The sequence below is a fragment of the Vipera berus genome (assembly GCF_964194415.1).
Source record: "Vipera berus genome assembly, chromosome: 6".
Taxonomy (NCBI): Eukaryota; Metazoa; Chordata; class Lepidosauria; order Squamata; family Viperidae; genus Vipera; species Vipera berus.
This window is the reverse complement of record NC_138208.1, coordinates 14,232,176-14,255,471: the sequence shown is the minus strand read 5'-3', so window position 1 is coordinate 14,255,471 and position 23,296 is coordinate 14,232,176. Positions and strand designations below refer to the sequence as shown.

The 23,296-nt window shown below is 42.1% G+C and overlaps 1 protein-coding gene across 3 annotated transcripts; it reads left to right on the top strand.

Annotated features, from left to right (window-relative positions):
* Positions 1 to 7,366: 7,366 nt before the first annotated feature.
* Positions 7,367 to 19,215, top strand: LOC308669562 (uncharacterized protein). 3 transcript variants are annotated; one of them, XR_014026789.1, is made up of 5 exons: positions 7,367 to 7,683; positions 9,910 to 10,063; positions 13,155 to 13,256; positions 15,707 to 15,825; positions 18,707 to 19,215. XR_014026789.1 is itself a non-coding variant. In XM_081330328.1 (5 exons), exons 2-5 carry the CDS (start codon positions 9,927 to 9,929, stop codon positions 18,800 to 18,802), a joined length of 459 nt encoding a protein of 152 aa, XP_081186454.1. In that variant the 5' UTR covers positions 7,367 to 7,683; positions 9,910 to 9,926; the 3' UTR covers positions 18,803 to 19,215. The 3 variants fall into 3 exon arrangements, 2 of the variants coding, with proteins under 2 accessions (XP_081186454.1, XP_081186455.1); XM_081330328.1 differs by having other exon boundaries at positions 15,702 to 15,825; XM_081330329.1 differs by lacking the exon at positions 7,367 to 7,683 and having other exon boundaries at positions 8,729 to 10,063; positions 15,702 to 15,825.
* Positions 19,216 to 23,296: the final 4,081 nt, after the last annotated feature.

The window sequence follows — 23,296 nt, the reverse complement described above, 5'->3', positions numbered from 1 at the left end:
TTACCGGACAACCGGGACGCCGTGCGCGCGCGCGCCTTCCGGCTTTGGGAGCGCCCCCTGCCGGACCGAGCGAGAACAGGCAAGGAAGCGGCCCTGTATTGGAGGCTCTGGGAGTCGCCCGTTTCTCGTTTGATGCAGGTGGTTAAGTACAGCGGTCTCTTTCTAAACTTTGTGACTTTTAAGACTTGGGGACTTCAACTCCCAGAATCCCTCAGTCAGAAAGCCAAGAAAGCCACACAGCTGTTGACTGGATCTCCTTCAGCACGAAAGATTTGACAAGACATTAGCAACGATTCTCCAAAGCAGCTTTAAAGGATGGGACAGTACTTAACCAGGGGGTCTCCAAAACTTGGCAACTTTTTAAGACTTGTGGACTTCAGCTCCCAGAATTCCTCAGTCAGCCAGGCAGAATATATTGCTGAACTTTCTTGTCAAATTCAAGAGTAGAAGCAACTCACAAAGAACCAGACTCAAAGACTATACAGACAGTCCTTTAACGGTCTTTTAATGACCGTTCAAAGTTACAACAGCACTGAAAAATGTGACTTATGACCTTTTTTCATAGTTATGATCTTTGCAGCATCCCCAATGATCAGGTGATCAAAATTCAAGTGCTTGGCAACTGGTTCATATTTATGACTGTTGCAGGGTCCCAAGGTCGTGTGGTCCCCTTTTACAACCTTCTGACAAGCAAAGGCAATGGGGAAACCAGATTCACTTTAACAACCAGGTTGCTTACTTATCAACTGCAGTAATTTCACTTAACAACTGTGGCAAGAAAAGTCGCAAAATAGGACAAAACTCACTTAACAAGTGACAACTTAGCAACAGAAATTTTGAGGGTCAATTGTGGTTGTAAGTCGAGGATAACTGTACATAAAAATTCCATTAAAAAAGGAAAGAATTTGAAGCAGTGGATTGTCAGAAAACAATTGCTAATTTAGTCTACACTAAACATAAATTTTCAGATCATGGGAAGAAAACTCAAAATTAACGGCAAATAAAAAGCAAAACAATTAGAGATGCTAGCAGCACTAGAAATCTGTAATTCGGTTATTTTTTCTTCTACTTACTGCAGACTGCATGAATAATGAAATGTAGTAATTATTTGTGTAACTGTGACATTACTTCAACCAAAAAAGTTAAACTTAAATCACTATAGCTGATGGTTTCACACCTTGTTTTACAAGAATTCCAAATTAGTGGCTATTTTGCAATTCTTAAGGAGGTGTTTATTTCGAAAATCATGGAGACACACTAAAATGATCTTGCTTCTTAACCAATTAAAGATAAAGAACTGATAGAATCTTATCATCTATAGCTTTGCTTAATCAAGATTTTTAATGTATATTTTTTTAAAAGGAAGTTAAAAACTAATAGAAGCTAATACAAAATAAAGAAGAAAAAGGAAAGCAACCAAAGCAAAAGCTACAAGCCAAGATTGCTTGTAAATTATGAATTATTGTATGGTAAACAACCTGCTGATCAGGCTAAGTCATTTTAGGGTGTTTTTTATGGTTAGTGTGTGTCACACTTTCCCTTGTAATCTGAACAGGAAATAGTTGATCCTAGGGACAAGCATCTTAGAGCTGTGATTAATAGCATTTATTAGAAGGTTAAGGTACAAGAACTCCAGTGAATGACTCAAATGGAAAAATAAATATACCGTTGGAAGTTCATTCCCAAAGTAGACTACAATAGATAGCAGTGACATTTGTGGAAGGATCAGGAACCTGTTTACTGCAGTAGAACCCAAATCAGCAGGCTGAGATGATGATGACCACTTTGGACCATTCCTCGCCATCTCTCTCATAGATTTCTAATTCAAACGTTTGAGCCAATCGTTAACCATGAGAATGTGAGACATTGACCAATTGCACCCATTACTCCCCTCACCTGTTTGTTTTATGAGCATACCTTAGTGCCGTTGCCCTCCCCTCTCACCTGTAGCTAACCACAATGGCTACAAAGGCAGCACTTGCACTAGACCAGAATGCCTATGTCTTAAATCTTTCTTTCACACAAGTTTTGTGACATGATCATTTACCCATGACAGAGCTAGCTCTTCCCAGCAAAATGGCCACACTGCTTGTTATAACTTGCTTAACATCTTACCCAGGTCTTAGGCTATTTTTATATATGTTAGGTTCGAATAGACGATCACACCGTGAGGTTTAATGCAAGAACGTTTATTAACACAAGCATAAGTCAACTGGCAATTAACCGTTTAACTCCCCCTTATATAGTTAGCTACATTCAAACAGTGGCCAATCCCCAGCCCGGAAACTCCCGCCTAAGTTGCATCAGCCAATAATTGCACTCAGAGCTTCCCGCTTCCAGAAAGGCCCCTTTTAATTAATCTACAGACACAACACCCCTTCCCCCCCACTAATGTTATTTATTAACATAGTCTCTCAGATATGATGGTGGCTTGTGAACCCTGGTGGGGTATCTATTACTCTTGTTGACAACTGTCTCATTTGCTGTCTGGCTATTGGCACCTGTCCCAGATGTTTGGGCCAAGGGCTCTGATGACACAATGTTAGTGTTCTGTTGTTGTTGAGTTTGTTGTTGTTGACCTCTATGAGATGCACTTGAGCTACCCATTGGAATCAACTCCCCGTCATCATTGCCCAGCTGAGGCACTACGTTAGGTAGCCTGGTTTGTGTTTCAACTCCACCCTCACCGTCCCTGGTAACTGTCGAGCTCAGGCGGTCAGGATTGAGTATGACATCTTGAGCCTGTGTGTATTTGCCCACATCATTTTTTACAATATCAATTTCTGGGGCCCTTTTCCTTAATTGGTCGATATGTCTCTTCATTACTCTATTCCCTTCCCCCTCAATCGAATAAGACAATGGCCCCGTGACATCAATGACCACTCCCGGTACCCATTTGTCTCCCGGACCATAGTTCCTGGCCCACACTAAGTCACCAATGTTGAGAGACCGGGTTGGTATAGCCGCCTCAGCTTCTGTGGGTAGTCTGTCGGGGTGAAGTCTGTCCAGCTTTGTTGTTAATCTTCTTCCCCACCTCATCTCAGCTGGGCTCTTCCCTGTGGCTGTGCAGGGTGTAGTATGCTGTGACAGAAGGAATTGTGCCAATCTCTGTTGCCAGTTGCCACGGATGATGCGTTTCAGAGCGTCTTTTGTTGTTCGGACGTTGCGTTCAGCCAAGCCATTGGTGGACGGGTGAAAGGGTGCCGAAGTCGTGTGCCTAATCCAATTGGCCTTGAGGAAATCCTGAAATTCAGCAGAGGTGAATTGGGGCCCATTGTCAGAGACAATCACGTCAGGTAACCCATGGGTGGCAAAGAGGCCCCTTAAAACCTGAATTGTTTTAGCTGATGACATGGTTTGAACAGGCACAACCTCCAACCACCGGGAGAAACTGTCTACCACAACTAGGAATGTTAGGCCTTGAAATGGGCCTGCGAAATCAATATGGATACGTGACCATGGATTCCTAGCCGCCTCCCATTTGTGTGTAGTAATGTGAGCCTGTTCCGGCCTAGATCTTTGACATAGGTAACAACCAGCTACGCACTCTTCAATTGCAGTGTCTAACCCAGGCCACCACAAATGGCTTCTAACTAGAGCCTTCATGCGTACTATTCCTGGGTGGCCATCATGTAATTCAGCTAATACTGACTTCCTATGAATCTCAGGAATCACCACTCGGCTGCCCCACAACAAACATCCCAAATGAGATGATAATTCATCTTTCCTCCTAAAATAAGGTGTGAATTTGGGGTCTGGATTCTTATTGGGCCATCCCCCCTGAACCCATGCTGAAATTCTGTTAAGTGTGAGATCTTTCTTAGTGGCTATGGCAATGTCCTTTGCAGTCAATGGGCACTCAGGTATTTCATGTAATGACAGAATCTGGCCCACTGGAGCAGGATCCCTCTCAGTGTCAGTCAGTGGCAACCTGCTTAAGGCATCTGCATGGCCCATTTCCTTGCCAGGTCTATGTTTTAGGGAGAATGAGTATGCTGAGAGGAATATGGACCACCTAAGCATCCTAGGGGACATGATCTGAGGTGTCTGCTTATCCGTGGTGAACAATCCCAATAAGGGTTTGTGGTCAGTGTAAATATTAAAGTTCCTACCATAAAGGTAATCATGGAACTTTTTTACACCTGCCACTATTGCTAAGGCTTCCCTGTCAATTTGGGCATAATTTCTTTCGGCTTTTGTAAGTGTTCTCGAATAATAAGCAATTGGCTTTTGTTGACCCTTGTCATCCATATGGCTAATGACAGCACCCACACCATAGGGTGAAGCATCGCACGCTAAATAAATTGGCTTATTTTCAATAAAGTGTGTAACAGTGGAATGGCTAGACAAAATGTCCTTCAACGTTTGAAAACTGATTCTATGTTTTTCCTGCCATTGCCAAGGGGTTTTCTTTTCTAAGAGTCTATGTAATGGTTCAGCTATGGCAGCCTTATGTGGCAAAAATGTATGATAAAAATTGACTAATCCTAAAAAGGCTTGTAATTCAGCCTTATTCTTTGGTTCAGGTGCCAATTTAATTGCTTTAATTTTTTCAGTTGTTGGGTGAATGCCCTTCTCATCAATTCTAAACCCTAAAAATTCTGTTGATTTAACTCCTATAAAACATTTTTCCCTTTTTAATTTAAGTCCTGCAGCTCTAAATTTCCCCAGTACCTGTTCCAGTCGGTCAGCTAAGATTTCTTCAGTTTTTCCAGCAATCAGGACATCATCAAAGTAAGGGCATACACCAGGTATGCCCTTTAAGGTCCTCTCCATCACCTCTTGAAAGATGCCTGGAGCTGCTGCAATTCCAAATTGAAGCCTGTGAACTCGAAACGCCCCCTTGTGGGTTACAATCGTTTGGGCCTCGGCGGCTTCCTTAGACACGGTAAGCTGTAAATACGCCTGTGCCAAGTCGAGCTTGGCAAAGATGGCGCCGTCCTGGATCGTCGCGAGGACCTGCTTCACCGTTGGGACCGGGTAAGCGTGTTTTTTCATTCCTAAATTTAGAGTGGCTTTATAATCGGCACAAATCCTCACATCCCCATTAGGTTTAAGGGGTGTGACGATTGGTGTCTCCCACAGGCCTCCCTCGACCGGTTCAAGTATGCCTTGGCCTACAAGCTTATCAAGCTCGGCCTCGATTTTTTGTTTAAGGGCAAAAGGCACCCTCCGGGCCTTCAATCTAATCGGCTTTACAGCGGGGTCCAAATTAAAATTAATGGGGGGGCCTTTATATTTGCCTAAAGATCCATCAAATACGTCTGCGAATTCATCGCAAACAGATTTGAGGGTCTTACTTTGAATTGTATTTATTCCCCCTACCCAAATTCCTAAAGCAGGGAACCAATTAAGGCCTACTAAACTAGTCCTTTGGCCCTCAGTCACTAACAGGTCCAATGATCCATTGAACCCCTTATAACTAACCCTAATGGAGATTTTTCCCTTAATTCTTATGGGGGATTTTTGGAAATCGGCTAGCTGGATTCCTGTCGGTTTAAGCGGAATTTTGTGACCACTTTCCCGTTCAATGTACTTCAGGGTTTCGTATGAAATTATTGATACTGAGGCCCCTGAGTCTACCTCCATTTTGCAGGGTATTCCTTGCAACTGGACTACGATTTTTAATTTAGGCCTCAGTACGTGATTTATTTTTTGTTGTCTTATGTGGTTGACTCTCGCCCCCTCCCCACGGTTGGATTGTTGTGCCCTAGGTCTAAGGGTCTCTATGCCATGCTCCCGGGGGGTTACCTTACCTTCGGCCCAGACGTCTAATTCGTGGATTCGGTTGTCTCGCGTCCGGTTGCGGCAAATGGCCTGGATGTGGCCGGTCTTTCCACACGATCTGCATTTCGCTGTGCGGAATCTGCATGTTGATCTGGGGTGGTTGCCCCCACAGCTACCACATCTGGTGTCCTGGTCTCTAGATCTGGGCAGGCTGTCTCGTGGCACTCTTTGCGTTGCTTGTGGTTGTTGTCTTCGGGCCTGGTCAGGAGCTTCGGTCCGCGGTGGTCTGGCTGCCATCTTACCAAATCGTCTGGAGATCTCAGCTATGTCGGCCTCCCATTGCTGGTCCACCTCCCCGCTGTCCACATGGCTTTCTAGGTTGATTTCGGCTGCAGAGGCCATGCTGTTTCGGGGGGGGTCTCGCGTTCCGGTTGATTCATACGTTAATAGCTCATCGAGGACTTCCTGCAGATCTCCCGTGGGCTTAGCGATGATTCGATTTTGTAGATTCTCGTCCCGCAAGCCGAGCACCACTCGATCTCGGATCCGGATCTCGAGGTTGTCATATTTGCACCTCAAAGCCGCCTCTCTAACCGCTGCCACGAACTGTGTAATCGATTCGCCAGGTCTTTGATTCCTTTTTTCAAAAATCCGTCTCCAAAATAATTCAGACCTTTTTGGCGTGAAGTGTACCTTCAATTTTGCCAACAAGTCTGCATACGAGACGCTAGAGACCGGCAGCGGTTGACACAGGCCGACGGCTATCCGATACACAGGCATCCCGCTAATGGTCAGAAGAGCCGCGGCTTTCTTCCTGTCGTCCGTAATGCCGTTTACTAACAGGAACCCTTCAACCTGGCCTACATATTCTTCCCAGTCTTCTGGAAATCGCAGGTCAAACTCTTTCAATGAGCCGACTTGTGCCATTGTGAATTTTTTCGGCAGCGTTGTACTTCGGTTGACTGCGTTCGAATTTTCCCGCCTCGCGCACAGCTGATTCCGCCGTTCCTTCACCGATCTGTCATCTATCCCACCTTCGTCGCCAATTGTTAGGTTCGAATAGACGATCACACCGTGAGGTTTAATGCAAGAACGTTTATTAACACAAGCATAAGTCAACTGGCAATTAACCGTTTAACTCCCCCTTATATAGTTAGCTACATTCAAACAGTGGCCAATCCCCAGCCTGGAAACTCCCGCCTAAGTTGCATCAGCCAATAATTGCACTCAGAGCTTCCCGCTTCCAGAAAGGCCCCTTTTAATTAATCTACAGACACAACAATATATTACCACCTTATTATGTGCCAAGTTAATAATGGGATTTGTTTACAATAAACTATTGTGGCCAAACCTGCCAGCTTCCCTGTGTTTTTGGAAGAAGACAAGAGAGTTTGCACATATGTGTGTGTGTGTGTGTGTGTGTGTTGTGTGTGTGTGACTGAAATGCTATTATGTGCAGCATCTCTTCATTATTTTGGTAAGGTGTCACGCAAGTAGAAAAACGGAAGTTTTATATGCAAATTCTACAATAGGAAGAAATTAGACCTTTTGTCTTGCTGGTATTAAGAGAACCGTGAAGTTCTTGCTCTAGGTCTAGGAGGCATTTTCTTTTGTCCAATTGTAGACGGTGTGCCAGGAAAACATGGAGTTAAATATATCGAGAAAGTGAAGAAGGGTCTGGGCACAGGCGGCGGATACCTAGCCTGGCTTTGTTTTTTGGGTCGTCGCTTTCCCGAGCGGAGCCCGGGCGGGGTAAGAAGGCAGGGCCAACCGGGGCGAAGCGGGAGCTGCGTAAGGGAGGCCGGCTTCGCTCGGCCCTCCCTCTTTGGTTTCCAGTCACCGAAAATGTGATTTCAACGGTGTTGTCGCCTGCTTCCGTTGGCCTCTCCCAGTCTTCGTTTTCTCCTGCGCGGCTGCAGGACGGCCATCGCGAGGAGGCGAGGCGAGGAGGCTGAGGTGAGACGCGGGGTTGCCGGTTGGATGGGGCAAGGAGCAGTCCCGGCGGGGCGCAGAAGGGGTCGGCGGGCCTGAAACCGGAGTATTGGAGCAGTTGCCCAACTCTTGAGGATGCTGTTCAAAGATTGCTTTCCTTCCTTCCTTCCTTCCTTGTCACATCTAAACAATTGCAACCCCTGGAAGTTCGTGCAGATGGCGGAAGAGCCTCCACCATAGCGACTCCGCGGTCGGAAAACGTCGCATGTATAAGAGGTTGACCTAGGGGATTTGCAGCATCGCCTTTGACCCATTCCTTTGAGAGGAAAAAAAACTTTTGGTTAAGGAAAGTTGACCTTTTTCAAAAATTGAAGACCTGTTTTCATGCTATCGCTTTGCAAACCAAAGTGCCTCGGGGAGCTGTTGACAGGTGCCATCTTAAAAAGGGCATTTCCTCTTTTCCTCCAGCAAAGAAGGAAAGGCTTTTTCTCTGCTGCGACAGGTGTGTGCTTGCATCACCTAAAAGCAGAGGAAAGAACTTTTTTTTCCCCCAAATAGAGATTTTCGTACAGTTAAATAGATTAATACAGAGACAGTTCTTCTGCTGAGGTTAATGCCAGTGAAAGGGGAAAGGCAGAGACTGACTCCATTTTGGGATCGTTTATTTATTTATTTATTTTATTTATTATGGCACCTGGCTCATCAGGTGCCAAAACGTCTGATTTTTATGTGCATTGCGTATGCAAATGCAGGTGGAGTCTTGATCCCACTGTCATAGCTGGCATCTTGACTTTTTGTAACCACACCGTGCAGATGCCCTTGCAGGGGTCTAGGACAGGGGTAGGCAACCTTGGCTCTTTTATGACTCCTGGACTTCAACTCCCAGAATTCCTGAGCCAGCACAGCTGGCTCAGGAATTCTGGGAGTTGAAGTCCAGGAGTCATAAAAGAGCCAAGGTTGCCTACCCCTGGTCTAGGACAATTGGTCCACTTCACCCCAGCCCCTCCCATCACAGCTAACCCACATCATTTCTCCCTTGCTTCCTCATCCTGGCTTATATGGTGAGGGACACTTACCCCTGGCCAATTTGCAGCATGGGACAATTAGCTGCATGCCCCAGCAGCCAGGTGAGCCTTTGCCTCCCCACTGGATGTAGTCCTGTTGGGTCAGCTTCCTGCCAAGCAGAAGGAGAAGGAGAAGAAGCTTCCCAGGGCAGCTGGCGGTGGGGAGGTGCTGTGCAATCATGCCAGCCAGACCGGGTGTTTCTCAAACATGGCAAGTTTTAGAGTTCTGGAGTTCAACTCCTAGAGTGCATGGCTGGGGAATTCCATATCTCTTAAAGCTGCCAAGTTTGATTAGAACTATTTTAGAGAATGCAGCCCAGGGACAAGAATCAATCAATACAGTAGCGAGTAACTCTGTTGTAAGAGAATATTAGGTTGAAAATTTCTGGAAACCTTGCTTGAAGACTTCAGGGCGAGTTTCTAATTCTTTTGCAATAGGCCATACCCAAATGTCTTTGTCTTGCCCAGTCTAATCCTTTCTCTCGCCTCAACTGTTCAATCAACTTTTCTTATGGTCAAAGGCCAGCATAAGGCAGGTGGGATACAAAATGTTTTTAAAAATATAAAAACACAAGAAACAAATATAGAAAGCACACTGAAAGTTAAAAAAACCTTTTTTTAAAAAATTCTAAGAATATCTTTTAAAAAAATATCTAAAAATGGCTTTAAAAAATTCTAAAAACGTCTTTTAAAGCAATCTAAAAACATCTTTTCAAAAACAATATAAAGCTAGCTTTTAAAGAAACCTTTAAAACATCCTTTAAAAACTTTAAAAATACCTTTTTTAAATAATCTAAATAGTATCTTTTTAAAGAACCCTAAAAACTTATCTTTTAAAAAAATATAAAAAATGTCTTTTAAAGAAATTTTAAAAATAAAAAAATCTTTTAAAAATATCTTTAAAATTAAAAAAAAATTCTCTCTCCTTTCTGCCTCTCCCCAACCCTGGCTTGCAATTCCCTAGCCAGTAAATATTACCCACTGAGAACAACTTATTATCTCTTTTGTATAATTCAGTTCTGTAGCTAAGCAATGAAAATAAACCAGCCCTTGAGAATAAACCAATCCTACTACAGAGAGTAAACTCTGATTTCTGGGAGACCCGTTTTGCAGGTCCTTCAGCTACATATAGAAAACCTTAACCCAAATGAGCGTGCCTACTTTGATTTTCTTTTATTTTCTTCAGGCGGACGTAACGTAAGTATGGCTCAGACAGGACAGATCTCCAGACACATTTTTCTCCCCACCTTTGAAGACATGAATGCAGTTCTGGAAGAGGAGCCGCCCCAAAGCTCTGTATTCGTAACAGACTTCGCCGATCAAGTGGAAATGAATATCAGGTATTGCATAGTTTGGGTGACTGGCGTCACAGTTTTGGAAGGTTAGACCTGGATTTTGGCGAGGCATCCTAGACACTGGACAAAACAGTTCAAAGCGGAAACGTCCTAGTAGTTTCTAGGTGCCGATGTCAGCTGGTTGATAGCAGCAGGGTGAGTAGCAGGAATTTATTTTCTTGGGCAGCCACAGCACAGAAACAGCTGTTTGCTGCTCACTATTCCTGTGTGAACATAGATCATGGAATCATAGAGCTGGAGGGGACCTCAGAAGTCTTCTAGTCCAACCCCCTGCTTAAGGCAGGAGCCTAACACCATCCCAGTATTTGAAAATCTCCAGTGATGGAGCATCCACAACTCCATGAGGCGGGCTATTCCACTGATTAATTGTTCTCTCAGAAAATATCTCCTTACTTCTAGGTTGGCTCCCTCTTTAACAAGCTTCCCCACATTATTTCGTGTCCTGTCCTCTGGCGTTCTGCAGAATAGGTCAACCCTTTTCTTTGTGACAGCCTCCCAAGCACTGAAAGACAGTTATGGTGTCCTCCCTAATCATCTTCGATAGGCCAGACATACCTAGCTCCCTCAACCATTTATCATACGATTTAGCCTCCAGATGCTTAATTTTATTTGTTACATTTTTACGCTGTCCATCTCCTCTACAAGATGATTCTAGGTCAGGGGTAGGCAACCTCGGCTCTTTTATGACTCATGGACTTCAACCTCCCAGAATTCCTGAGCCAGCCAAGCTGGCTCAGGAATTCTTGGAGTTGAAGTCCATGAGTCGTAAAAGAGCCGAGGTTGCCTACCCCTGTTCTAGGTGGACACAGTGACTCTGGGGGGGTGGGTTCTCTTTGTTGCTTTTGTCTGCACACTTTTCAGGGTCTCAACGTCATTTTTGTACCACAATGAAAATAACTGGATGCAGTGGCCTCTCTAGGGCAGTATAAAGGGGTATTATTACTTCTTACGATCTTGATGATATCCTTCTGTTGATGCAGCCTAGGAGTGCATTGGCTTCTTGGCAGCTGCAGCACTTTTCTGGCGCATACTTAAGTGGTGGTTCACTAGGACCTACAGTAGATCATTACGGTTAAGCCAGGATCCACCTATTTTATACCAATACATATGGTTTTTCCTAGGTAAATGGAAAATGCAAAAATACTTTTCTCATCACTGCCCTGCACCTTGTTGGATAGGGCCCACTGTTCCAATTTTTCAAGACTTCTGAATCTTGAGTCTATCTTCCACCCAGCTTGGTGTCATCTGCAAATTTGATGAGTTCCCCTTCTATCCCCTCATCTAGATCATTTATGAAAATATTGAAAAATGCTAGGCCCAAGACAAAACCTTGTGGTATCACTGCATGCTTCCCTCCATGTAGATGTAGTTCCATCGAGGACTACACCCTGGGTACGGTTGGTCAGCCAGTTGCGAATCCAACTGGTGGTGGTACCGTCTATCTCACATTGTTCTATCTTATCGAGAAATAGGTTGTGGTCTACTTTGTCAAATGCCATACTGAAGTCAAAGTAAACTATATACACAGCTTTTCCCTGATCCATTAATTTAGTCACTTTATCAAAAATGGTAATAAGGTATGCCTGGCATGATCTGTTTTAACAAACCCATTCTGGCTTCTAGTAATCAACTTGTTCATTTTTAGGTGCTCACGAATCCTCCGTATTCTCAAATCCTTTTGTAGGATTTTCCCAGGTGTTGATGCCAAGCTGATTGGTGTATAATTTCCTGGATCCATTTCCTCCCCCCCTCTTTTTCAGATTGAAACCATAGCAGCTCTTTTCTAGACCTCTGGTAATTCCTTGTGCTGTAAGAGCTTTGAAAGATGACATTCAGTCAGTTCTCTGTGTGGATGTCGCTTCCGGAAGTCCATTCTGGGCCTGGGCAACAAAAAATTAGCTACCGGTTCTGCCAAAGTGGTGCAAACCGGCTGAATCCCACCACTGCCTTCAGTCGCTCCAAGATGAGGTCTACCAGCTCTTTCAGAACCCTGGGATTACTTGGTCCAGTGATTTGTACTCACTGGAGTACAGTGATTTGTACTCATTAGTAGGATATTCTCTTACTAATTCCTTGCATATATTGACGTATACCTGTTCTATCTCCCTCGGTGCTGTTTCTGATAGGTTGAGCTTTTTCTTCCTTTTGCGTAAAAAAGATGCAAAGAAGAAATTAAGCAGTTCTGTTTTCTCACTGCTTCTCATCTCCTTCTTGCCATCTGCTCCCATTAGTGGACCTAGCGGTGGTTTTTTATTAACTTTCTTCTTACTCCTTACACCCTGAAACAGGACAGAATCTAGCAGGAAGCCACAGGGAAGGCGCCTGGATTTGAAAATTAATTCAATTTATACGGAAGAAATTCAACACTGTTTATTTCCCTAATTAGGAAGGATAAATGGTAATTAGATGATGGAACCCATGATAAATGAAGTGCACATAACAGTAGTAATAAAGTACTCCCTCAGGTTTTCAATAATTTTGGTTTGGATAAGGAATTAAATGACACATCGAAGACACAGTTTCAATAGGAGCCAACCCATATTACCAAATTTCCCTGACCTTGGAGGCTTGAACCTGCAAAATATGCATATTTTCTTACTTTCTCCACTTCTCAGTAAATCTATATTAAGTCTCACCAATGCTCTCCCTTCTGCCATCTTGGAGGATGATATCTTTACAAATTCCTCTATTGTGGAAGCAATAACCTTGTGGATAAAGCGTTAGTGAATTTATCAAGTATGGGATTTATTTTTAGGATCTGATTATAAATGTTGTCTACTTCAATCATTTTTAAATAATTTCCCTAGTCACAATAAGAAATTCTATGGCCACTGGAATTTTGATTATATACTGTACTACATAAAGATGGTTGAGTGTTATTAAATCATATAAGTTCCTTTGTTATGTTAGATCTTTAGTTGATGGTTGTAATACAATTAAAAATTACATCACTGCAACTTGACAGCTCTGCAGACTGACCCTTGGATCTTCTCAGCAGGAAATATCCTACCGTTGTCATACATTTGTTCAAGTTGGTTCTTGGGCATTTGACCTTTATATATATTCATTTTTTTAGATCTATAATCCATGTTGGTCACCAGCTTGCAGTAATTGGAGATGAGTATAACAGGAGATACAGTAGAAAATTGGAGGATCCATTATTTCAACTTGCTAAAGGGTAATTTTCAATATTCAAATTATTATGTGTTTAGGTTTACAACTAGAATATGAACAGGAGATTGTTTTTGAATTATCTCTAACTTTTTTAAAAAAAAACTTGCAACAGACTTTGACACTTTAAAAAATATTTATCATATATACATAGTTGCCTATCTCAAATGAAGGTGATGTTTTTGGTAAGATAAAGGAAGAATAGTTTACTCACCTTAGATGCCCTAGAGCTCCACATAGCATTCTCTTTTAAAGTTGTGGCTAGTACTGCTGAATTTTGACACGTTTTGACCAGGATGCCACAAGTGCTTGTTTGTACTATTCTAGGATATCTAATTGAGACTACTTACATCCTATGACACATATGTAATGTGCTGACACACAGTAAAATTTTAATAAATGATAGAGCAACTGGGATAAATCATAATTAACAGCATCACAATAAACTAAGAGAGCTATTTTTTGCCTCATGTAGCATTCCTCTGAAGATTTAAACTGGTATTTTGTTTTTAATCATGAGTTTTGGGCTATAATATATCTCAGTATCAAAAACGTGAAATATTTGGCACAAATAAAAAAACAGTACAAGATTGAAAAAATGGGTCCTGTGTTTAGTTCCTTTTTTAAAATTTTCTATTTTTTTATTCAAAAGAAAATATATAGTTATAAAGTTATAAATATAGTTAAATATAAAACTCCAAAATTTTTTTTAAAAACCCACAAAACTATCAAGACACGAAAAAAGTGCATTGAAAAGAACAGAAAACCAGCACTTACGTATACACATATTGTCCCCTCTAGTTGAATAGTGATCAAATACATTACTAAAATATTGGTTCCCATCCCTTGCAAAACAGCCCCCCTCCCAAAATTTTAAACTGGTAAATCTATTTGCCAATTATTGTCCTGTCTTCTAAATGCTATATTAATGACAAAATACTTAAAGGGAAGAACAATCATAATAAAAAGACAAGACTAAAGTTTCAAAACCCTTTATTAACAAACGTATTCTTATCAACTCATAGAAAATTTAACATGGCATCTTAGCTATCCCAAATCATCCCAAGAGTTAAGAGTAATTTGTCCTTGATCAGATATCCACATTTTTTCTTAATGCCATCCCTTTATCAACTGGTATCTAATTAAATATAATAAATCCAGTCTCCATAGTCTGTCTTCCCGACAAAGTCATTCCTAAGTGCTCCCATACAAATCCAGGGAACAGCACTGCCAGAGAACCAGCTTTGGCAGCATGATCAACAGATCAAGCCTCTTACTGTTCGGCAGCCATCTTGGGGAGGAGTCGAAACTGTGCTTAGTTCCTGAGGCTTAAAAATATAGTTAGTCCTCAACTTACAAGCATAATTGAACCAAAATTTATGTTGCTAAGTGAGACATCTGTTAAGTGACTTTGCCTCATTTTACAACCTTTCTCGCCACAGTTGTTAAGTGAATCTGGCTTCCCTGTTGATTTGGTTTGTCAAGAAGTTGTAAAAGGGGATCACATGACCCTGGGACACTGCAGCCATCATAAATATGAACCAATTGCCAAGTATCCAAATTTGATCACATGACCATGCGATATTGCAATAGTCGTAAGTGTGAAAAAGGGCCAGAAATCACTTTTTTTAGTGCAGTTGTAACTTTGGTCACTGAATGAATGGTTGTAAGTTGAGAACTACCTGTACCTACAGCATGAAATGGACATTGACTCCTGCTAAATGTATAGGGATAGCCATGTGGTTTTATCAGCAGTAGATGTATTTGCCATTACCTTCTTCCAGGACTGTTTATTTCCCAATCCAGCCTATAACTTGGGATTTTTTGATGGTCTCTCCTCCAAATGCTAGCTTCTGTCCTGTTTTCCTAAATACATCAGTTAATGTAATAGAGGCATCTAAATGATACCGGATGTGCCAATTTCGTACCTTAATAAGGATGAAAAGGGTGCAGTGTCCTCCTTTGATGAAATATGCATGGTGCATTTGAAACAGTATTCTTCCCCCTGGTCTTGACAGGATTCCACTAGTTGAGCGGGAATTTGATGACTTCATGATAGCAGACAGTGCTACTCATGATGATGGGTGTTTTATTGGTTGAGAATGTCAATTTTGGCTTCAAAATGTCTCTGAAAGCTTAATCTTGACTGGTGGGAAACTGGGGGGTCTACTTCTGAAGTCAGTTGGAGAGTAGAAACCTGTCCCCTTTTTTATTATTGTCCAAAGGTGTTTGTGGAGGAGATGGGTGAGGTCAACTGCATCAACCTAGTAGGCGCAATTGGAATGATCAAGGACCTGCTCCATTTTACATGGGTGCAATGCATGCAAATTCTATTGTAAAGGACCTTGCTACCATGCCAGATATTTCTTTCAGTAAAACCTGTTTATTGCTTGCTTACTACTTATAAGAACCATTATATTTTAAAATTAATGTTTTGTTTCCTTTTAAATAGAATAGTAGTCTGGAAAAACCGAGTCTGTCTTTTCCAGACTCGGTTTTGGGGCAAAAACGTCGTGAAATCTGTTGGGAGTTCCTTGGACAATAGCTGGAGAAAGAAGATTATTGACTATGTCTGGGTAAACTTCCTTTTTTTACAGACATAATTTTACTATTAAACTTAGACAAATGAATTAGAAAAAGAGTTTTTATTTCTTATAACGCAGTTCTGTTCCTATTAAAGCTGTGCATGTTTTGAAAATGACTGAGAAGTAGATTTGGGGGTTTATTTGTTCTGCATAGAATACTAATTGATTTCCTTAATATGTTATTAGTGAAGTTTTTAAAAACTTCATGTGTGCTATATGGTTCCCTGTTCTCTGGCATTCCTTTTGACTTTCATGGAATCCTGCCCAGTAGTTCTCTAAGCCTGGGCTTTTCAACCTTTTCACCCATTGTACCACTTTTAGGATATGACAACATCTGAGTACCACCAGTCCCCTAGCAAGGTGTCAAAAACTTGATGACCAAAAAAAAGGGGAAAAAGTGATGAAGTACAGGTAGTCCTCAACTTACAACAGTTCGCTTAGTGACTGTTCAAAGTTACAATGGGACTGAAAAAAGTGCCCCCCAAGCCACAGCCGATCCTGGCGCTTCCACTGAGCCCTGACAGCCCTGCAGCTCCAGCCGTCTCTCGCTCAGGCTTGTGCGGTGCTGCCACCGGTTCAGCTCATTCCCCTCCCCTGCTACCACTTTTCTAGGATGGTCACGTACCACCTGCCAGGTGCCAATGTACCACAGGTGGTACCCGTACCACTGGTTGAAAAGCCCTGCTCTAAGCCTGTTACCCTAGATGTCCTGAAATCAACTGGATATATCTGATTGTGGTGTGGTTTCTCCTCAGGTCCCCACTGCTTTTACATCTTAGTCCAGTTCTTGATTTTTGATTAGAATCAGTTAGTTAGAGTAGCCAATCCCTTATTCTTCAACCTTTTGCAAAACAAAGCAGTTGACCAGATTACTGACTGAATTAGTCTAGAGTACCCCATACAATGGTATGTTTGTTAATTCCACTCAAAATGTTAGAATCACAATAGAACTGGAAGGGACCTTGGAGATATTCTAGTCCAGCTGCCTGCTCAAGCAGGAGACCCTATGCCAGACATGTCAAACACAAGGACCGGGGGCCAGATCCGGCCCGTGAAGTGGTTTTATGTGGCCCGCGAAGCCATCCTGGAAACAGTGAAGGAACGGCCCCCACTGCCTTGGCCCTGGCCCAGAGACCCTCCTCCTGCCAGAGACCCTCAGATCTGTCCCACTCCTGCCCAGGCCCCCATAAGCACCCTTGATGCGAACGATGTAGAGCTGGCCATGCCCACCCAGTAGGCCATACGCACTTTAGCCATGCCTACCCAGTAGGCCACACCCACCCGGGCCACAGCCACCCGGCCCCCTGAGGGCAACCGCAATGCTGATGCGGCCCTCAATGAAATTGAGTTTGACACCCCTGCCCTATGCCATTTCAGACAAATGGCTGTCCAGTCTCTTCTTTAAAAACCTCTAGTGATGAAGCACACACAACTTCCGAACTTCTGAAGGCAAGCTGTTCCACTGGTTAATTGTTCTCCTTCATTAGTTTCTATCTATTTTTTTCTTGTCATGCCTTCTGGAGCTTTGAAAAATAAATTGATCCCCTCTTCTTTGTGGCAGCCCCTCAAATACAGCTATCATGTCACCCCTAGTCCTTTTCTCTAGAATAGCCATACTCAATTCCTTCAACTGTTCTTCATACGTTTTAGTTTCTAGGCCCTTAAATCATCTTAATGGCTCTTCTCCACACTATTTCCAAAGTCTAAATATCTTTTTTGTAATGCGGTGACTAAAACTGGATGCAGTATTCCAGCTGTGGTCTTATTAAGGTTTTATAAAACGATGCTAACACTTCACACGATTTTGATTCTATGCCTGTTTATGCAACCAAGGATCGCATTAGCTTTTTTAGACACTTCCACATACTGCTGGCTCATATTTAAGTGATTGTCCACTAGCACTCCAAGATCCCTCTCAGAATTACTGTTTTTGAGCCACGTTTTGCCCCAAGTTTGGGATTGATGTTGCTATTATAATTGGCCTGTCTTTCTTAATGGGCTTTTCTGAGAAGTTTAGGGTAACAGTAGATCTCATTGATTGGTGTGGAGAGAGATGGATAGCTGATGGTGAAGGTACAAAACACTTCCATATTCTGGGTGATAACACGCTGCCTTCCAGTTGGTGGTAGATAAGAGGCAGATAATAAGTTGGATAATCAATACATTAATAAAATGTTTGTAACTTTTAACTGGCTGTAACTTTTTAACTGGCTGAAATGAGTCCTGTGGAGACGAAATTTGGCAAATCCTATAAAATATTTATGACCTGAAATTATCATAAAGCATTTATGGCATAATATATCATGAAACATTTTTTGTGGTCAACTCCTGATGTTTGACTTTCAAGACAAGATACATCTTTTGAATATAGCCCTGAATTTTAAAGAACTTTTGAAATACATTAGAAACTCTGTCATTATTGAGTACATTGAGAAATCTAGTAAGAAAATGTGGTGGGGGGGAAAGCGGGTGGGTTTGGGGTGGGAGGGATTTGGGGATATATTGTAAAATTTTGTTTTTGTAAAACTCTTTAATAAAAAGAAAGAGAAATCTAGTAAGAAAATATCTTTGAAAGGGTGACCCAAGGTGTCATGAGTTGTCTAGTAATAATAGTTGGCAGTATAAATCCCTAAAAGGAAAATTAAAGTTTTACACACCATCATTGTTTAAAAAGCTAGACTGATTTAGAAGGCTTTGTGACCTGAGGCAGGAACCTTCCTTCTTTTGTATGCTCATAAAAATTTAAATTTTTCTTCCCCTATGCCCTTCCACTAAAACTCATAAACAGAATGTGCTTTACTGATTATCATTCCCCTTTCATTTGTAACTTTTAATAATTCTTAATCAAATTCTTTATTCTCCCTACAAACAGCTTGTGTGGATTCCCCTGAACTGGGCGTTTGAGAAATGGGGGCCGGCCCTCCTGATGGCAGTTTTTACCTGGTGGCTGCATGAACTGCAGAAGTGACACTGAATTTCTACTAATGGTCATTGCTGGACTTTGACCAACCTGCATCTCACCCTGGCGGTGGCACTGACTTTGCATTTTTTTTAAAAGTTTCCTACGAAAAGCTCTTTTTTCTATTTAAAGTGTAGGTAGGGTAGTGCTGGGTCACTGCTATTTTTCATACTTTTAAAAAGAAGAAATATTACTATGGGTTTGTTGCTGGGAAACTGCCTGAATTGCTTGTTTTAAAATATGCCTGCAGGGTCAATTCATAATCTGTCTTTTATACATTTATAAGATGTCTACTTCATGGAGAGATTTTCTGTATTAGAAAGATGATAGAAGGAATGCTGGGCGTCCTTTTAAATTATATTTGCAGTATAAAGTGTCTCTAATCTCAACAACTTAAAAATAAAACTAATGTTCCATTCATGGTTCTTAAAAGTATTAGCTGTTTTCTGTCTTGGTGGTCAATATTAGGCAATATTGCAGAAAGGGAACTTTCATCCTTGAGCTGTGTTTTCAACCAGGAATATGATTATTTTTGCTGTGCTGTGTCGCTTCAGGAAGAAATGTTTACTTCCACGACACTTGGATATAAATTCCGCAAATAGCTCCAAACTGTTATCCCAGAACAAGGCAAACACAGCACATAAAACCATGTTTAACTGTGCTTCGTTCAGAAAGTACAGGTGGTTGGCATACCATGTACGTAAACACTGATCAAATGTTTACTTAGTTGTGTGAAGAATAACACAATTATTTATTTGATCTGCTCTTTTGATATAAATCGAAAGCTTCCACTTTTAAGTTGCTTTCTCCCAGCTGCATTATCTTCAGCCTGACATAAAAGTACTTCAGTAATGTAGTCTGGATTAAAAGGTAAAGGTAAAGGTTCCCCTGCACATGCGTGCTAGTCGATTCCGACTCTAGGGGCCGGTGCTCATCTCCGTTTCAAAGCCGAAGAGCCAGCGCTTGTCCGAGGACATCTGTGGCCGGCATGACTAGACGCCAAAGGCGCACGGAACGCTGTTACCTTCCCACCGTAGTGGTCCCTATTTTTCTACTTGCATTTTTACGTGCTTTCGAAGTGCTAGGTTGGCAGAAGCTGGGACGAGTAACAGGCGCTCCCTCTGTTATGCAGCACTCAGGATTCGACCCGCCAAACTGCCGACCTTTCCTACTGACTTTCCTACCGTTGCAAGGGTAACTGCATGCTTGTACCCCTGTTGTCACTAGAAGTCAAATAAGACTCAGAGGAGACTTCTTTTAACAAGGAAAGTAGGAAGTGAGGAAACATTCGGTCCTAATTGTAATTCATGGTTTGGCAAGCGAACAGAATGTAACATGGGCAATACACACAATCTATAATTCTAATAAACACAGGCTGCGATCAAGAATATTGTGAGGAAATCCAATTAAACTCTCCAATTTGAAATCAAAGTATGCATTTGATAAATGGCAGAAATACAAAGAGTTTAGCAATCAGTGGGGCTTTGACAAAGTAGACCAGATTTTCCCAAAATGATACATACACTAAGCAGGAGTCAGATTTGAACATTTGTAGTAACGGAATAACAGAGTTTGAAGGGACCTTGTAGGTCTATCTAGTCCAATCCCCTGATCAAACAGGAGACCCTATGCCGTTCCAGACAAATGGTTGTCCAATGTCTTCTTTAAAATCTCCAATAATAGAGCACCCACAACTTCTGGAGGCAAACTGTTCTCTAAGAAAATCTCTCTTTAGTTCTAGGTTGAACCAGTCTTAGAATCGGCAATGAAGATATTGAAGTGATAGATAGCTTCCATCTTTTATGCTCAACCAACAACAGTAAAATAAACAATTGAGAAATATGTTACAAACTAGCACTTGGTACAGCAGCTACCAAGTCCTTGGAAAAGATATTCAGTGTGATTTGACTGTATCTACAAAGTTCAGAAACATGTAAGCCCTGGTATTTTCCGTGACACTCTTAGAAGTGAAAACTGGACCTCGAAGAAGAATTGACAATTTTGAATTTTGCTGTTAAAAGATTCCTGCGACTATCAAGCACAGCTAAAAACAGATGGATTATCGAACAAATCAACCTAGAGTTACCCCTTGAGGCACAAACAGCTGGGCTCAAATTATCCTACTTCACACACATTATGCAAAGACCTACTTTGTGAAGAAGGCCCTAATAATGCTGGAAAGGTGGGAAAAAAGATAACCAAGAGGCAAGTGATGGATTCAGTCACAGTGGCAATAGCTGCACTATTGGTTAGGACCAAGTTAGGATCTTGGAGAAAATCTATTTATGGTTACTAGGGAGTTGAAAATGATTTAATGACACATAATTGATGTATTATTTCCTAAATTAAAGACAGATAATGTTTCAGGAAGAAGCTTTAGATCTCTGCTTAGGAGGGTTTAGTAAGGACTTATCTTTGTACTTTTTGTGGTCAGAGTGCTGTGGACAGCATATTATTGAGAGATGTCTCATCAATCAAACAAGAAAAATGGAAAATAATCTGCATGATAATTTACTGTGGGCAAACTGGCACACATTAAAAATTAAATTCTGTTGCCTGCTCTCAAAAGTGCACATACATAACATATATATAAATACCATGGTTTGTGCCTAACACTAAGCTGTAACTGGATTCGGGTATCTGATTAAATCAGTACCAGACATCTCACACACTTAGCTCAAAAAATAACATATCCTGCATGAGAGCATTCAATATTCATTTTATTCATTTAATAATGAGAAAGAGGTAAAAGTGGGAAATTCTGTGTTCAGGTTTTCAGAGTTATTTTATTTTTATTTTTATTTTTATTTTTATTACATTTATATCCCGCCCTTCTCCGAAGACTCAGGGCGGCTTACAAGCTTAGCAGTAGCCTTCATTCTATGTATATGCCTGCTTGTTAGGGCTTTCACACACACCCCAAGCGGCATTATTACAAAGTCAGCTTATTGCCCCCAACAATCTGGGTCCTCATTTTACCTACCTCGGAAGGATGGAAGGCTGAGTCAACCTTGAGCCTGGTGGGATGCGAACCTGCACTAATTGCAGGCAGCTGGTGTTACTTAAGGAGGCATCAGCCCACTGCTCCACCAAGGCAGAATTAAGCAGTAGCACCTTATTGTGACTGACTGATCTGGGGAAAAAAAGCAAAACAAGATCAAGCCTGCTTAGCATTTTGATGTGACGCTACCAGGATATCCTAGGGCAGAACCTTTCTCAGTTGGCAGACCAGAGGGAGATGCAGGGGGAAGCATTTTACATGCGCCCCCCCCCACACAAATGGCCACGAACATACACGATGCAAACGGGGCGGTGCTAGTGCCCGTATAACAATAGCACCACCCTGTTTTTGCCATGCGGCACCCCACTTGTATACTGGCGGCACCCCATTTGCATAGTGGCAGTGGCACTCGCACAAGTTGGGGTGTGTGTGTGCACTGGCCAGCCTGTTTTGCAGCCCAGTGGCCAGAAGGTCACGGCCCAGTAATAGGCCACAGACCAGATTGGGGACCCATCCTAGGGCTTGACTGCGAAAAAAGCAATTCCATTTCCACTGTTGCCCCCCCAAAAGGACATGACTATATCCATATGGTCACTGGGAATCAAGTTATTAAAATATTTGCTTTTGTTTTGGAAATAGTGTTACACTGAGAAACATATTTATTTCGATTATCCATATTTATATCTTGTTGCACCTACAGAGAACTTAAAAAATGTGACTTTTTTCAACATGGTGTTCTGTCCCAGCCTACGTGAGTCCTTGTTATGCTCATAAGGAGAAACCCCTCTTCCAACAAGCAGGCAGGAAACCGCAAGAAAAACCAACCTCTATTATTATTCACAGACCTGAGTCAATGTCCAAGGCAAACACAGTTCACACTCGATCCTCAACACGAACGGTAGGCTTTGGCAACCAGCACCTCCCACACCTTCCCTTTTATAATTCAGCCAAGGCGTGGCTTCCTAATGCCTTCTCCTTTGCCTTTGGAGCCGCCCCATTACACTCCTCTGGCCTACTCTCTTTTCTTGCCGGCGTTTTCATGCATCCTGGATATCTCCCAGCTGTGATTCATCACTGTCCAACTCAGACTCCCAGCACAGCTGTGTCTCAGCCAGAGAGCGAGTAGAGGGGCCAGGCTCCTCCTCAGACTGTAAGTCTTGGAGCTCCTCAGAGCCTCCCTCTGACTCTGATGTCACTCCAGCCCCCTCTTCCTCCTCTGATTCCTCAGACTCAGCTGCTGGATCCACTGGCTGGTGAGGAATCACAACATATGGTAAGCCACTTGGGCAAATCTCATCTAATTCTGTTTGCTCAGCTTCAGCAGTTCCTTAAGGAAATCTGTATGTAAAAAATTAGAATTTCTAAGTTCAGTGTTCAGAGTAACTACTTAAATAAAAAAAATTCTAGTTCAGGAGTGAACACAGTCCTATGAACACTGTTGAAGCAATGACTTTCTAAAGCTCCGAATTCTGATCAATTCAAATTATTATACTACTGTAGCA